Genomic DNA, 17,495 nt, shown 5'->3' on the forward strand with positions numbered 1-17,495 from the left:
CACACTGTATAAAGTTTACACTGGATGTGCAGAGAGAGAGAGAGAGAGAGAGAGAGAGAGAGAGAGAGAGAGAGAGAGAGAGAGAGAGAGAGAGAGAGAGAGAGAGAGAGAGAGAGAGAGAGAGAGAGAGAGAGAGAGAGAGAGAGAGAGAGAGAGAGAGAGAGAGAGAGAGAGAGAGAGAGAGATATTTGAAAGTGAAAAGAAATATGTTATTATGTGATAATGATGTTAATTATGCCATCTTTGTCACTGCTGGAATGCATGAGGCAGTGCTTTACAAGAAGATCTTTCTGTATAATTACACTCTGATTGATAAACCAAGTAAATAAAGATTGATAATGCTGAACGCCTGGAGTTGCCAAGAGTTAGATGTTTAAACAGGAAACACACAAAGAATTGACTATAATCCACCCTACACAGTGACACTTTTTATTATTGCACTGCAAATGCTACAAAAGTTTTATTATGTGCATTTTAATAAAAATTTATTTCACACGTAGCACTGGTAGCATTGCATACATTAGGTAGATATAAATATGCAAAAAAATAAATATGCACTTTTGCATGGTTGTTGCCATGGAATTTTGTGGTTCTTGTGCCATGAAATAATCACAATGTAACCTGTGACTTCTGTACTGCACTAGGCAAAAATCATTTATTTCTACATTTTATCTAGGTTTGAGGTAAATCCAGTTCATGGGAGATTAGTTTGTGTTGCACTTCCTCTTGCTATGACAGATGTAGTTACTGACAGGAGCCTGCTAAGATACCAGCTCCCCCTGTGTTTCTACAAGAAAGGTTATCTCTTTTCTTGAGCTTGGCAAGATTCATAACAGGAACACTGACGCTGAAACACTTAAGTGGCAATGCCAAATGGTAAGTGGCAATGCCGAATGTTTGAAATGCTATGGATTCGTGATCTTATTTTAATTTGGACCAAGTAAAGTTCTCAGTTGAATGTGTTTGACAGCTTTAATGGCTAACTTCTAGGGTTATGATTCTCACCTGAATATCGCTTTGGTAACCTTAGCTTGAGTGATAATTTAATTACATTTTTGATTGTTTAACCATTTATAAAAAGTTGTAACACTTATGTGAAGAGTACTGTTTAGAAGGTTACATTACACCTACGTAAGTCTTTTATAACAACTGGCTTAAATATACACAACATTTATAAATGCTTATTCCAACCAGTATCATCTGTCATAAATTCTGCTTTTGTCAACTTTGATATTAAGTTGAAATAACAACTATGAAAAGTGATATAGATTTTTGGTGATTTATGTCAAGTGACAAAACAGATTGTTGAGGGTGTGCCTTAATATCAAATCAAGTCAAATGTATTTACATAGTGCTTTTTACAACAGAAGTTGTCACAAAGCAACTTTACAAATGTCCAAGTCCAAGCCCCCAGTGAGCAAGCCAAGGGCGACAGTGGAAAGGAAAAACTCCCTAGAGCATGAGGAAGAAACCTTGAGAGGAACCAAGACTCAAAGGAGGGGGGGGGGAGGGGGGGGGGGTGCATCCTCCTTCGGCCAACAACAGACACCACAATAGGTGTCACCACAGTATAGACAATAAGCAGAAAAATAATTAGTAAAAGAGAAAAATAAATACATTATAAAATGAAAAATAAGTAATTAATGTCTAATCCGGTTTTCTGGAAGTCCTAGTCTTGTTCCGAAACCCATTCCACATGAGAACATCCATCAAGGGCAATGGAGAAGTAGTTGGCTGGGGTGAAGGTGTGGTGGGCTACAGCAGGGGACATCAGGGGCTGGTGGGAGTAGCCATGGCAACTGAGAAGGGTTGAGGCTCAGTAACATCATGACATTAGGGCTAGGTGTACCTGGCAGAAAGAGAGAATAGATTATTAGGCATGTCCAGGTACAAAGGTGTGTAAATAATGAACTATAATGTGCAAAGATGGACAGATCTAGTTTTGGCAGCATAGCTAAAAGGATAGAGCCAGAAGGAACCACAGGCCTGGAACATCAGCACTCTGTTGCTTTCAGTCAACAAACTTAAGAGGTGAAGTGACAGCATTATAACATGCCAGTTTAACATAACACTCAATGCCCATGGAGATCTGTACCTTTACCTAAGATGGGAAGTAGTTAATAAAATGCCTGACTGTACAGATTGAGACTGTGTCTGAGTCTCGAACGTTTAGGAGAAGGTTATTCAATAGTGTGGGAGCTTTATAGGAAAAGGCTCTGCTCCCTGTGGAAGATTTTCTTATTCTTGGTACTAGTAAAGAGCCTGCACCTTTTGATCTAAGCAGACATGGTGGATCATAATGCACCATTCAGTGCTTTGTAGGTCATTAGAAATATTTTATAATTAATACAACATTTTACTGGGAGCCAATGTAAAGTAGCTAAGATAGAAGTAATGTGATCAAATTTTATAGTTCTAGTAAGAACTCTGGCTGCTGCATTTTGAACTAGCTGGAGCTTGTTTAGGCACTTAGTGGCACAGCCAGTAATGCATTACAGTAGTCCAATCTGGAAGTGATAAATGCATGGACTAGCTTTTCTGCATTATGTGAAGAGCGTATGTTCCTAATCTTTGCAATGTTCCTGAGGTGGAGAAAGGCAAGCCTAGAAATATTTACATGAGCTTTGAATAAGAGACTGGGATCCACAATCAACCCCAAGATTTTTAACTGTTAGAGAAGATGTGATTGGGAGACCACTGAGGTTCATTGAGTAATTAGAGAGCTAGGACCTAGCTGTTTCTGGGCTATATAGAAGCACCTCTGTTTTGTGAGGATAATGTGAGAGAAAGTTTCTCAACATCCAGTGTCTGACATCCTTTATGCATTCCTCAATACTACTAAGCAGATAAATGTCCTCTGGTTTGGCTGAGACATATAGCTAAGTATCATCAGTGTAACAGTGGAAACTAGTACATTGTTTATGTATAATGTCACCTAGAGGTAGCATATATAAAGAAAAAAGCAGAGGGCCTAAAACAGATCCTGTGGGACATGATAGCTAGCCTCATTGTATGCTGAGAAGCCTCCATTTAAGTTAACAAATGGGAAGCGACCAGGCTAGATAAGATTTAAACCAGGAAAGCGCTATTCCCCTGATCCCAACAACATTTTCGAGTCTATCTAGTAAAATGTTGTGATTTATAATGTCAAATGCTGCGTTCAGATCAAGTAATATAAGCAAGGAGTCATAACCCTGGTTAGAAGCCAACAAGAAGTCATTAACTACTTTAATCAGTGCTGTCTTTGTACTATGATGAAGCCCAAACTGTAACATGCTGGCCAGAGTGCCAAAGGGCCTGGAGCAGGACGCACAGACTCTCTCAACATGGATTTACATAAAACATAAAATGGCACTCACATATAACACAAGCAATAAACGTGAACACTTATCAGTTAACACTGAACAGAACAATGAACATGACTACCTTTAACAATGACGTAGAGTACAAATTGACAATGACGACACTAACATTTACATCAACACGCTACATCAACAATGACCAACACCCTGCACACAAGAACATGGGTTTATATACATAAAGACAAGACAAAGTGCAGATGTGTGTAGGTGTGGCCACAAACAAATATCCTCCCACTTCACGTGGCGGGCCAAACCGCGTGACTCACGGGAGGCAAGCATTCTGTGACACAAACCCTGACTGAATGTCTTAATGTATCTGGTTCTGATTCAGGTATGAGTTTAGTTGCTGAGCTACGGCTTTTTCTACGATCTTCGACATAAATGGAAGGTTTAAGATTGACCTGTAGTTTGACTTCTGACATGGGTCAAGTTTAGATTTTTGATAAGTGGTCTGATTACTGATAATTTGAATGATTTAGGTATGTAGACACTGTTCACGGAGGAGTTTCTTTTTTATTTAGTAGGTTCCATTACTTCAGCTAGGATTTCCTTAAGAAAGTGTGCTGGCAGTGAATCTAGTAAGCAAGTGTTGGATTTTGAGCTCAAGATCAGAGTTCTGGCTCTTGGATAGGTGTAAAGGATTCTAGAGTCCTTTTTGCCTTGGTTCTTCTGATCTATAAGTAGCTGCCCGATGTCACATTAATGAATGTTATGAATGTGGTCTGAATGTTATCTCTAATGTGCTTAATTTTCTCATTAAAGAAATTATTACTCATTACTACTTTGTGATGTTGTCACGGTTGGTCAACCAGACAGCAGGGGAGACACACCCACTCCTGCTAAGGACTACACCTCGCACCTGCCCCGTTCACAATCCCCTGACTACTGATTGCTTTCACCTGTTTCACATTCACTCCCTGCTCTATTTTAACCCCCAGATCCCAGGAGACAGAGCTGCACATTAGTGGTCCTACTACATCAAGACGAACAACGTGTAATCATTTGTCTAGAGGAAAATTAGCTCCTCCTTATTTTGTGTTTGAGGTTACATGCTTCCATCGCTGACAACCGATGGAAAATAAAGAGTACCTCTCTGCTGACCTTCCTCTCGCTTCCATTCGCCAGCCACCGTCACAGATGTTGTAATCTGAGCATTGGAGTCAGTTTTATTCCTAGTTAGATGTGCAATTGTACAAAATAGAAATCTAGGATTATTTTTGTTATTTTCTATTAGGGTCGAGAGATAAAATGTCTGAGCAGTAATAAGTGCTTTTCTGTACTTGAGAAGGCTCTCCATCCATGCAAGATGGAAGACTACAAGTTTAATGTGGTACATACTATTTTTAGTGTTTTGTTTTAAATTGGGAATTTAAAACAAGGTACTCATTTTATACCAAGGTACTCATTTTTTGTCCCTATTTTTTATTTTTTATTTTTTGTATGTGGAGCAACATCACTGAATGTACAGCAGTGTACTGAGTCTAAGCATTCAGTCATATGATCAAGTTCCGTGAGGTTTCAGGGTATCCTAGTCGCAAATAATAAATCTAGGAGATTCACAATAAATCTAGATGCAGTGGCTGACATGACCATTTGGTTGGTGTGTTAGCGAGGCAAGGTTACTATATTATGGCTCATATGTTGTTCAAATGAAATTATGGAATGGTCTGAGATGGCATTAGACTGGGGTAGTATGACTGTTCTCTATGTGTACACTGTATGTCAGTACTAAATCAAGCATATGCCCACCAGTGTGTGGGTTCTCTTATACATTAGATGAAACCATATAGAACTAAAGTCTGATCTTCGAGTGTCTTGGGCACTATCAAAGTGTCATGATTGGCCACACTCCTAGCATCCCTGTCTCCATGGTTTCCCTGTCTTATGTCTTTGTTTTTCTTTACTTCCCTATTCCCTATCCCTAAACTGTGGCTTAAACCTTCCCTATCCAAAACTGTGGATTATGTTACAGCAAAGGACAGCAGCACCCTCCCTGGTAAAATAGATATCATTCTGCCCTAAAAGGCCAGGCTTGCCCTCGAATATGGTCCAGTTATTTATAAACCCCACATTGTTTTGTGAGCAGCACCTGGACATCCAGCAGTTCATAACCGGTTAAAGATAACCAGCTGTACGTTAACCTATATCGCAGCGCCGCATTGGGATGGGACCAGAGCATACTCCAGCAGTGGACATCGCTAAAAGTCTATGTAATTTTACATGATCGAAAAAGAAAAATGTTAATGTTACTTATGTTTTAAGTAGTTCTTTGGATGTAGTTTTTTATGATAAAGAAGTCTTTGATGTCAAGTGGAAGTTGCCGGTTTCCAGGAAGATTCTATTTAAAACCAAGTGAAAAAATTGATAAACAGAGAGCAGTAAGGGCTACTATACCTAAACAGTGGTTTTGGCGCAAAACAATTTCAAAAATAGGAAGCAGTGTCACAGCGTCAGCATCCGACAGTGTATGGGGTAAAATAACATCATGTTATGACAGTAGACTTTGCAGCTCAGCATTTTTTTGGTATGTAAGGGTGACATAAGGCTTATGATATGGTACAGCTTTCTATGTGAGGCTGCTGATAAAATTGAACAAAAGGGAGGATTTCAGAAAAATGCTGTGTAGTTTCTCCTGTACCTTTGTAACCATGACATGAAAAAGTGCTGTGTAAATTATATTTGAAAGAGAATAGACTATGGCGAATAAAGCTGCCAGTAGGTCATTTAGCTGTTTATAAAATTTTTATGAATCCCTGACATGACATGACATGACTTAGGCCAAAAAATGATCAACTCCCCTGACTTTCTATGCATTTAATAACCATTAGATTTCATGAAATTCCAGAAATTCCATGTTGGGAACCCTGGTACTGGCAACAAAGGTAACTTAGCTATCTAAGCTATCTTGCTAATGTTATCTAAATTAGTTGGCTATGCTAACAGCCTAGATAATCCTACCAACTAGTTGTCTAACTAGCTAGCTAAATGCTTACTTGTTAGCTGTGCTTTATGAAAATAGCCATTTGTTTCATGTTACTTTGGTGTCATTATCAAGTGGTGACTTGTAAATTAAAAAAAAAATCATTTTGCATTACTGCTAAGTTACTGGCAAATTGTTGGTCATTCATTACTCGTATAGCTAAGCGACTTCCAAGGAAATATTGCCCATGGTTAGGTAAAATGCAGAACGTTGTTCCCTGATGTTGGCATGCTTTATAGATTCAATAGACCCCTGCTTTATTCAGCAAACATAATTTTTATGTTCAGTTTGAAAGGTTGACTGAGCACAGCTATCCTCATTCACTGAATATAACATTTTAATTTGAATGCTAAAAATTCCACAGTGATTAACAAAACAAATTATTCTGTCTGGGGTCAGTTATTTTCAAATCTTGTTTGGCATGCCATATTTGACATCTTATCCTGTATATTACAATTGTGCTAGTATATATATATATTTTTTCATTTCCAAAGCATTTCTGAACATTTGTAATGGTGATGGTAAATGGAACTTTTTTGCACATAATTATCTTACACAGTTTTTCATGTCATTGGTACAGAGATACTGCAGAGCATCCTCTTGAAGTCCTCACTTTTATTCAACTTTAACAGTAGCCTCATTTAGCAAGCTGTCATATCATAAGCATTGTTACCCTGGCATACCAAAAAAAAAAGAAGCTGAGCTGAAAAACCTGCTGTCATAATGTGCTATGACTCAACAATGTCACCTAATGTCACCAAAAATCTGTCCTTTGACACTTGACATCAAAATTGACAAATGATGCTTTTAAGTTTAAATTTTGTTGGACTGAGCATTTATAAATGTTTACATATGCTTAAGTCAGTTGTCATGTAGGGTTTATGTAGGTGTATCTTCTAAACAGTGACCTTCAGTAGTGTTACAGAGATATCTATTACCACAGGCGGTTTTTATACATTAATACATCCATTTTTTGAAAGTCCAATTCTTAAGGTTCAATGTTCTTAACATTTGAGTGTGCAAACATTATAAAGGGCCAGAGACATTAACCTCCAATAACTTACCCATCTGGTCTAAATCACCTCTGTCCATACTAAAGAATGAACTATGTTCCCAATGCATCAGAACTGAACATGTCTTGTTCAGTCTAAAAGGCCTCAAGTAGCTGTTCATGAGCAAATGTGAAAGATTTAGATGGAATGTTGAAGCATTCTTCATAGTATTTGCTGAGGGATTAATTGGTAAAGATCTTAGACCCATGGATCTCAACTGACAACTAAAGTAAAGTATGATTTATATATCGTTTCACTGTTTTCTCTTTATGGACTGTAATGCAATATCTTTTTTTTTTTTTTTTTTTTTTTTTTGCTACAGTTGACAGCCATTTCAAATATGAGTATTAAAAATATTTAAGGAAATTTGGCGAGCCTAGCGGCTGTGGACTTTCACCATGACATTTGAATCTAATATCATGTCACAAATGAGTCAAATCAGAAATGAGTCAAACTAAGTGAGCCTCACTGATTGTATAAACCATGGTCCATAGAAAAAGGTTGAACAGTATATTCTGCTTGCATATCTGCTAAGAGTCAGGTACCTCTTGGCAGGTGATATCGGTCACAGCAACAAATTTATATGGGAAGAGGTTTCAGCAAGGATAAATTGGGGCACAACTTTATTCTAAATGATTAGTTCCATAAATTATTTCATTTTCTAAATTGAAATGTTTGACTTTGAAACATGCTTCTCTGTCCCCCCCAAAAAGGCCTGAGTACAGTTTGGCAGTGTGACATGTCCAGGCAACAGTTGCCTAAGTAAAATTGAGGCTGGTGAAGACCTACTTACATGCCTTATTGTCAGTCACTGCACGAGAGACACAATAGATGCAATTATGGAATGTCGACTGCATCAGGGCCACTCTGACGCCAAGCTGAGTTTATAAATAAAATGACCTTTAGAGGAGGATTTGTGCCATCATATTCAGCACTACTTTTTCTCTGAAACACAATCTGCATTTCTGAATGATGTGACACTCTGTGTGGTGTGGTATCATCAGGCTTCTGCAAGATAATTATTTGGTCAAAGAGTGAGCTCTTACTGTCTCTAATTTCTCATTTAAAAAATAATAATAATGGTGTGATTGACTTCTGATGGTTCTCTCCAAAAATGGATCCCAGTGAGCTTCAAGTCACAGCATGATGACTTGCTTCAAGTCTTCGCAAGTTCTAAATCTAATCCAAAAAATATCAACAATTAATATTTTCATGATTGTGTGAGGAAAAGATAGATATGATGTATCCTGAATGGGTGATTAATTAAGAGGTGTTATATGAGAGACTCTCTCTCTCTCTCATTATGGTTCATATGTGGAAATATGTTACATTTGCAGAACTGGGAGTAAAAATAAAGCATCTGTTTTGTGTAAGATAATTCCTGTCATAAAGTGCTAAACACGGAGCTTAAAGTGAGCTCATTTCACTTGCATGTCAGAGCAGCATAAACACGTCAAACTTTCATTTTAATTTTACATGAGAAAGTAAGTGATGACCATTTCCCTACACTGTTCTCTAGCTACTCTGCCCATATGCAGCAGTGTACTGAGTATTTGGACACATCTGGTTCCAAGTGACTAGTCTGAGATGGTGGATCTGCATAGGTCTTCATTTTAAATCATAAAAGGGCTACTACATTCCATGGAATGCTTGACTTCTCTACACATTTTCCATATATCAGTGAATCAGGGAACCATAACTAATCTTTTCAGTGGGAAGGGCATTGTGTGAAACCACCTTGGTGAATAATAGCTTATTTATTTCTTATTTGCTTAGATTTTTTTTTTTTCCATAGCAGTTTATGCTCCCTATTGTCATGTTTAGTAAAGGCTTTCTTGAAGCTGAACGACTTCTATTCACCATGTGACGGTGCTCATGCTGGATGGGAAGGTTTGATTACAGGATTTCCTTTGATCATATTGTTTTAGGTAGCTGACGGTACTTGTGAGATCACGTAAACAGAACAGCACAGGTTTTTAAAACCAGTGCACAATGTCCAATAGTCAGACATGTAAAGACAGTCAATGCCCTGGAAGATAGACAGCAGGAGGATGGCTGGAGCAGCAGGCTGTATCAAGAAGTAAGGGTCTTGGCTTGGTGACTTTGACTTGTTGGGGTCTCATGACGAAGACAGATCATTTGCTGCTCAGGTGCTGGTCCTCTTATTCAGGGAGTGTGTTGAGTTGTGGAGTGGAAAATCAGGAATGTGAGGTTCCACAATGCTGCAGCATGATGGCCTGGCATCACACTGAGTACTTTGACTGCTCTCTTCTTGCAGTTAGTATGGTCTTAACCATACACTGGGCAGTCATGGCCCTCTCTCAAAGAAAGGAACAATGATTTAATGTGGGAAACATATGATGTGGTTGTTTTCAAGTGTTTCAGAAGAAAGTGTGCACAAGTCATCATGCTCCCACATTGGAAGATTTTTTGGACAGATAAAAGGAACCTGTATCTGCCTGTCCAAACAGTGGCAAATCAAGCAAATTTGACATTGCTGCATTTTTATAATCAGTCATTTGCAATAGTTTTATTCCTGTTTAATTACTGTGGACTGATTTGTGCAATGCTATCTTTTCAGAGTGTTATCAGATGGTCAGAGAAAAAGAGAAATGTGTTCTCAGTAAACAGGCACTCAGAAAAAAGATATTTATCACAATTGAACATATAGGATTCCATTTACATCATCCCTCAGCTGTGACTGGGCTTTATACTCATCGTTTTGCCACAAGGCAGACGAAGAGGGACAGCTGCACTGATACCACATCCTCCCATAATCATAGCAAGTATTTATTCTTGCCACTTTTAATAAATAATTCACCCCCCATATAATTTCCGGAGTGGTTATTTATACAATTGTGTTTACTGAGATCACAGAGTAACCACTTAAAAGCGATTATGGTTAGTTATGTTGATGAAATTAGATTAGATTACCAGTTACAAGAAAAGGGTTATGAACACTTGATTTGCCTGAATGGTATTCAGTAGATAGTTGCCATAGACCTATGTGTGTATGCACTGAGAGGACACTGCATTCCCAGATGTTTCTCAAAGTTCTGCAGAAGACTGCCAGGGTGTTTGTCTGTGATCTAAAAATACCAAAAAGGTCAGGTCATGTAGCATGACAATAACCAAAAACAACAGATTACATCAATGAGAGGTTCTCTGACTCTTTATTTTGGAGTGATCCTGACCTGGATCCCATTGAAATTCTGGTATATGATCTGAAGTATGTCATCATCAAATTATACATAACCGGAAACAATTTAGTATAACAGTATATATATATTTTTAATCTCTTTACCAATGTATTCAAGTAATCATCAGCTAAATGAAGCGTTTGGTTGAAGTTACTGTGAGTAGAGGAGGTACGATTAGTTATTACATTTTTCCATCAATGATCTATTACTGATATTGTTTCAATTATTATTCAGTAAAGATTACTCTAAAATGTTGCAAGTGATTTTTGTTTAATTCTAATTTAATAAAGAACACATATTTATTTATTTACATCGGTAATGTAGGATCACATTTTAGCTACCATTCATGCTAGCCAGTTCATTCCAAAGAATTCACAAACATTTTCTTGCAACTCTTTCTATTCTGGCAATCACATTTCTTACCTGCACGTTTCCTGTTTCCACAATTGGCTTCCTCTACTGGAGATCCTGCCGGTAGCCAGCACAGCTTTCTGCCTCCCTCTTTGCTTTTCAGGTTCTCTGGCAGCAAATCGGACTGCAAGAAGCCCAACTAGACGTCAGAAACTCCTCACCCACCAGGCTCTCGCGTCTAAAGATGTTTGCTCTTTGCTTTATTTTCAGAAGCTAAAGGATATAAATAGCACTTACACTCGTTTTGCTTTTTTTGCTTCATTGTGATTAAATTTGCATTTCTAGCGATTTCAGTCTCCTGGGAGCGCGGAGGCGTCGGGGATGCCTGAAGACCCAGGGAGAGAGGATGCAGCACAGCTCCTGGTGGTGGGACGGGCGTGGGGCGTGTGCCAGAGTGAGAGGGAAGTCCACCGGGGCGTTCATCGAGAGGCAGCAATGTTTGATAAAGCTTTTGGCGGGATTTGCAGTGGTGCTTACCATTCAGGAACGCGGGCAGTGCCTGAATTCTGAAATTACCTTGACCTCCTGTTGTGAGCATGCTGTGGCCCCAGAGCTCTCTAGAGACACTCTGCAGTGACATGGAAGCTAAGGGAGACTGGCTCTGCTCAGAGGTGTGTGTGTGTAAGAGCATACTTTTTCTATAATGCATGTGCACGATGATTTTGTGTGTGTGTGTGTGTGTGTGTGTGTGAGAGAGAAATACAGAGCGAGGGGTGTGTGCACACGTATTTGATTGCATGTGTGTGTATGCATGTATTTGATTGCTTGTGCATGTTTGTGCGTGCGTGCGTGCGTGTGTGTGTGTGAGGGCACATGTGTGTGCGCATATATGTGCATGTTTGTGTGTATGTGTGTGTGGTTGTGGATTAGTGTGCACATGTTTTTGCATATGTATGTTTTAGAGCTACATGTTTCTGCCTCTACTACTTTTCCATTGAGCTCAATTATAATTAACTTCCTTCCTTTTCTACAATATTGTATGCTGGGATAAGCAAAAACCTTCTGCTGTTTGCTTCTAAGCCAAAGCTCCTCCGTCTCAAGCTCTAGAATGCTTAGTCATGTGCAATCCATCCAAGTTGTTGAGGGGGCAGATCTGTTCAGGGAAATGGATTGGGGGCATTTTGTTATCCACTCCCCCAGAGCCAGGGTGTTTGGTGTTCGGGAAGGGACAGAAGACCTGGTCATCTCCCCAGAAATCAATCACCCAGGCTGGGTTCAGAGCCTATGCACTCCCCCACTTCAGTGCCTGTCTGAACAAATCAATTTCCTCTCACTCACCCCTGCAGCTTCTACCACCTGCATCTGCCTGTCAGGAAATTTGCATCTTTTACCTGACAAATTCTGAAGTCAGGGTGGTTGGGGGGGGGGGTTGTCAGAGAAATCTGATTAGAATCTCTGTGTTGCTAGGGAAACCACCTAGGATTACAGAAACAAACATCTCTTCACTCTCATCTCCTGGTGTGTGTGGAGTGGTGGATGAAAAAAGACAGAGGAAGGCTTTTCAGTCTACCATGATCCTGCTCTCTCTATATCTGCATGGCATCATGAAGCTCATCGTCACTGATGCTCTGAAGCATCAGCCTATGTCACACGTAACTTTAGAATGTGAATAGAATGAACTATAATATTGTGTGTGCATGTGAGTGAGTGTGTGTGTGTTTGTGCCTGCACGTGTGTGTGTGTGTGAGTGATGTGGCATAGATGCATGTTTGTATGTGTCTGTGTGTGTGTGTGTGTGTGTGTGTGTGTGTGTGTGTGTGTGTGTGTGTGTGTGAGTTTGAGTGTGCCTGTGAATGTCTGGGTTTGTAACTAATTTCATTGTCCTGTTTTCTCCGTTAAGATGAAACAGCGAAGCCCCAGAGTACAGCTGGAAGCAGAAGGGTGAGAGAGCATGAGAAAATGAGAGAAGTAAGCAGTGGCTATTCATTACCCAGCGACTGCAGGGTGCGATCGATTTGTTAAACAAGAAAGTTCAGGAGACTCAGGCAAAGTGGACTGAGTACAGTTCCAGGGCCCCTCCCCCACCTCTGATGAGAAAGTCAAAGAAAATACAGAGTAACTGAACAGAGATGTATGTACAAGAAGTAATGCATTTGAAATCAAAAGAGTAAATTAATTCTTTCTAACAGCTTCCTGCTCCATTCAGTATATTACTACCTCATAACTTTCAGTGTGAGTGATTCCTCTTCAATTATTCAGGCCTTTGTCTGAAGTACACGCTATTACTTACGCACAGACCGTCAGGAGGGGCTTCAATTAAGTTTATAAATATTTGAAAGATGTTGGATTAGCCATGTGCCTCATACATCCACACACACAGCTCTCTCTCCCTGTTTCTCCCTCTCTCTCTGTGTGTGTGTGTATGTGTGTGTCTCATAAAACAAGTAGACCTCCTGGGTGTTGATGACTTTAGGTCAGTTAGTCTATGGAGAATAATAATAATCAAAAAATTCAGCAAAGTTGAATCACTCATACGCCTACCCCTAAAGAAGATAAATCAGGGTGTCTTTGGAATTGGTTCAGACCTTTTCTAGAAAAGAAACAGAAACTCACAAAATCTCCATCACTCTCTGACACAGCCTCTTTTGCTTTTTTCACATTATTTGTCTCTGCGCTAGTGACTGCCCACGTTATTTTTAGAGCAGAGAGTGACTTTAATAGCATTTTAATCTGCCAGTGGCTCCTGTTTTCTGTACTGCTGATTTAAGATGACAGGCTGAGATTGCCCAATTCCCTGGACATCTTATTCCTCCCAGGCTGATTGAGAGGGAATGACACCAGCTTCCCGGGGTCTGCTGGAGCCTGAACCCACACATGTCTCCCCAGACCCTGTGAAATTGCTGGTCCTTGGCACTGCATACAGGTGGCTCCTAACCATGTCTGAGCCCTTCTCTCACCGAGACCATCTTCAGCAGCACTGGCAATATCCTTCAAATGGAATTATCGTGTCGAATGGGTTTCCAGATGTCTAGAGGATGAGTGTGTTAAGTGCATTAAAGGTTTGATTAGTGTGTGTCTGCATTCAGTTGTTACAGATTCCATCCTCCATCTGGCTGCCATAGGCTCTGGTCCATCTTGTTAAGATATATGTGAGTGGCCAATGCTACTGCTTGGTCTCTTGTCCCATGGCATCTGACTTTCTGTCTCCATGGTTCCGTGAAGATGAGCTGACTCAGCGCCTGTGGTCTGCAGAACTTTAACCATCAGCATTCAGTCCTCAACTACCTAAGCCAAGATTCAGTCCTTCTCTGCCTGTGTCTTCCCCTCTCTTAATCTCTCTCTTTCTCTTTCTTACTCTCCCATTCTCTCTTCTTTACTCTCCCTCTCTCTGATATATCTGCCTCGACCTCTCTAGCTCTCGCTCATTGTCTCTCTCTCTGTCTCTGTCTGTCTCTTTCTGTACATTTCTCTCTCTTCTCTCTCCACTATCAACAACAAGCAGCCCTCCACAGGTGGCAGCGTTAAAATGTAAAACTTTGGAGTTTTAGATATGGCAAAAAAAAAAAAAAGAAATAGCCACTCCACATAACTCCTGTGATCCTTTTCTTTCTTCATTATTCAGAGAGGAAGGACAGGAGTCCAAGAAGTCGTCAGGTGACTCCAATTGAGACCAAACTGTTTTCACAGCAGTGGAGCATAATGGAATTGACTGTAATCATGCAGCAAGAGCTGTTCCTCCTGCCCTTCCTAATGAGGCCCGTGCACTTGCCTTTCATCTTCCTTTTTCTTCCTTCCATTTATTTATTTATTTATATTTTTAATATCTTCTTCCCTGTTCTGTATTCTTCCAGCCCCCCTTCCCTCTGGGCACTTGGACTGCGGGTGTAAGTTAATTGGATTAATGCACCGGTTGGACTGCGTATGATGCTGAGTCTGAGACACGGGTATCAATCTCCACACAATCAATTTACAGCTGTCGTCCTGCCAGCTGTGGGTAGCAGATGGGCTCTTACACCACTGCTCCGTCCGACTGTTTACAGCACCACAGTTGGAACCTAGAGCCCTGCCTTGCCCTGTTCTTACAGTCTAGAATCCTGCCTTAGATGTGTCTGTACTGATTAAAGCCTTGTTCCTGAATGTTCCTAACCTAGAGGCCTTGCCTCTGTTCTCTGCCTCGCTCCCTCCTTTGACTTTGAAGTCCTGCCTCTTCCTGTCCTTACCACCTACCCCTTCTTCACCTTGCATTCTGTTCTAAAACCCTACTACAATCTCACCTATTTTACAGTACAAAACCCTTATTCACCTTGTGTTACAGTCTAAAGTGCTATCCTGCCTGTGTTTCAGCCTAAAGAACCTGTCTCAGCTGTATGACAGAGTAAACCCCTGTAACCCCAGTCTAAAGTGCTATCCTGCCTGTGTTTCAGCCTAAAGAACCTATCTCAGCTGTATGACAGAGTAAACCCCTGTAACCCCAGTCTAAAGTGCTATCCTGCCTGTGTTTCAGCCTAAAGAACCTGTCTCAGCTGTATGACAGAGTAAACCCCTGTAACCCCAGTCTAAAGTCCTACCTCATTCTGTCCTCACAACCTCCTTTGCCATGTGCCTCAAAACTCTGCTTCACTCTGATCCAGTAAAGTCCTTTGCCTATATATTACAGTGTCCATTACAGTGTAAAGCATAGCTTCACCATGTCCCCACATTTCAAAGCCCAGTTTCACTGTTACATCTCATTCTATTGCCTATAGTTACAGTCCTGCCTCGACCCTGCCTCACCTGCCTTGCCTCAGCCTCATGCAGGGCTTTGTTCACATGCTGCCCTTCAGCAGCGTGTGAGGTGGACGCACTCTCACAGTTTTCTGATTGGTCTGTAAAAAGTAACCAACTGTTACATACCTTGGCACAGTGAATCAGTTTATGGAAAAACATCCAATTATGACATCATTTGTGCATGATCTGTGTAATGAAAGAAAGCAGGTTTTACTGAGGCAGTGTTCAGCATCTTTTCAAAGTGCTTCCTAATTGCATTGGAGGCTTACCGGTCAGCCATCATGGCAGGGCCGGAACATACACTCTGGCATACGTGTGTCTGGCTTGTTTAGCCATATCTTGTTACACCTTCCCCCACTGGCCCGGTTCCGGGCATGAATTACAACAGGCTCATTTGTAATCCCAGGCTACAGCACATGTATAAGGCTGCACCATTCACCTTGTGGAAGTGCTTACATATGGAAAGTTCATGCACACAAATTTGGATAGTCAATGCAAGTATATTTTATTCTTGTCTAAACAAGCATGATTAATCTATTTTTAAAGGGCTACATAGGCTAAATAGATCTGCAGACCCTGTTCTGGTAGTGACAACTATTCTGTGCATAATTCAAACAAGGTGTAAAATGCATAATAGTTGATAAGATCATCTCGCAATTAATATGAATAATAAAAGAGGGCTTCTAAATCAGGAAAGGATGCTTGGTGTGGAAGGTGTCTTCCCTTTCTGCTCAGGCAGGCTTGAAAAGTTGTGTAAGGTACAATCGTGTGAAACACAGGCCTGTTTCCAGACATGATTCATGAGGAACAGACTGGAAGCTTCCTAACACACCAGCTTGTGTGAGAAGATTCAGTCTGATGCTCCGCCTCCCTCGGCCAGGCCCCACAGAGTGCCGGGGGCGGGAAGAACTGTGGGTGAAATGCCTGTAATTGAAAAGCTACATGGAGAGAGAGAGCCTCGGGGAGTCCCTACGCAGATGGTTAGGCCATGGCTTCAGTCACATGCCTCTACCCCAGAGGCTCAGCTTCCCACTGGATCCAGAACACACCTCCTAGATTCCACCAGGGAGCAAGATACTGCATATGCACCAGTGGATCCGAGCCCGTCATGGCCAACGCCCAGCCCTGGGAGTTCTGATGCTCTCAGATGACTTCCAGCACCTTTCTGTCAGGTCGCAGAGGTGCCCGGCTTCACTGTCCACTCAGTGTGGTGCCGCATGCCGTTGGCTAATGGCGGTGGGACTGTGTTGTAATTACCGTCAGAGCTATAGTTCGTCGTGGTAACACACAGCGGTTGTCATAGATGAGTGACCTACAGTCCTCCCAGCAGCCAACATCGTTGCAGCGGTTAAGAGATGCACACATATTGTCATCTCATGCTGCTGGCCTGCAGAGGAAGAGGCGGGTTTCTAGATGAGGAGTGTGAGGCTCAGAGTTCAATCTCTTCCAGCAAGTTAGACAGAGACAGAGTGGCCCTGCCCCGAATTAATGCCCCTAAGCTGCTCAGGTAATTAGTCTCCCTCTCTCTCCAGCTGCTCAATGAGACTCTACTGTTTTGGCAACGTGATGCCTATGGTAAATAAAAAGGCAATCATTAGCCTGTTAGGTGTCACGATCTCATGTGGCTCAGCCAGGAACAGGAATGAGGGATCGGCTGGAGAGAGGTTGCGGTATCAAATACAAACACACCTGAAGATTCACCTGGCAATCATCTCGATATCTGATCCCCACCTCAATTGTAAGACTAGCTTAGCTGACAAAGATGACACAGTGAGAAAGATAG

The 17,495-nt window shown here is 41.0% G+C and overlaps 1 protein-coding gene and 1 long non-coding RNA gene across 3 annotated transcripts; one reads left to right on the forward strand and one right to left on the reverse strand.

The window, feature by feature from the left end:
- Window positions 1–477: 477 nt before the first annotated feature.
- On the forward strand, window positions 478–15,091 carry LOC113576971. Its single transcript, XR_003410569.2, has 4 exons — window positions 478–876; window positions 11,291–11,616; window positions 12,846–12,913; window positions 14,568–15,091. It is a non-coding gene; the product is annotated as an uncharacterized LOC113576971 (long non-coding RNA).
- LOC118241231 lies at window positions 1,809–11,610 on the reverse strand. Of its 2 annotated transcripts, none has more exons than XM_035525490.1 (3): window positions 11,243–11,610; window positions 11,018–11,129; window positions 1,809–1,849 (listed from the first exon to the last, which is right to left on the reverse strand). In XM_035525490.1, the coding sequence occupies exons 1-3, from the start codon at window positions 11,583–11,585 to the stop codon at window positions 1,840–1,842; spliced, it is 465 nt and encodes a 154-aa protein (XP_035381383.1). In that variant the 5' UTR covers window positions 11,586–11,610; the 3' UTR covers window positions 1,809–1,839. The 2 variants fall into 2 exon arrangements, with proteins under 2 accessions (XP_035381383.1, XP_035381384.1); XM_035525491.1 differs by lacking the exon at window positions 1,809–1,849 and adding an exon at window positions 9,845–10,483.
- Window positions 15,092–17,495: the final 2,404 nt, after the last annotated feature.

This window comes from Electrophorus electricus, chromosome 4, assembly GCF_013358815.1.
Source record: "Electrophorus electricus isolate fEleEle1 chromosome 4, fEleEle1.pri, whole genome shotgun sequence".
Taxonomy (NCBI): Eukaryota; Metazoa; Chordata; class Actinopteri; order Gymnotiformes; family Gymnotidae; genus Electrophorus; species Electrophorus electricus.

What these genes read in the sequence shown, in the direction of transcription:
- LOC118241231 (XM_035525491.1), bottom strand. Translation starts at nt 11,585, where the DNA reads ATGTCACTGCAGAGTGTCTCTAGAGAGCTCTGGGGCCACAGCATGCTC. An exon ending in GCAAAAAAAGCAAAACGAGT is followed by an intron (nt 11,130 to 11,242) that starts GTAAGTGCTATT and finishes GGCTTCTTGCAG; the next exon opens with TCCGATTTGCTGCCAGAGAA. An exon ending in TGGAAACAGGAAACGTGCAG is followed by an intron (nt 10,484 to 11,017) that starts GTAAGAAATGTG and finishes TGGTATTTTTAG; the next exon opens with ATCACAGACAAACACCCTGG.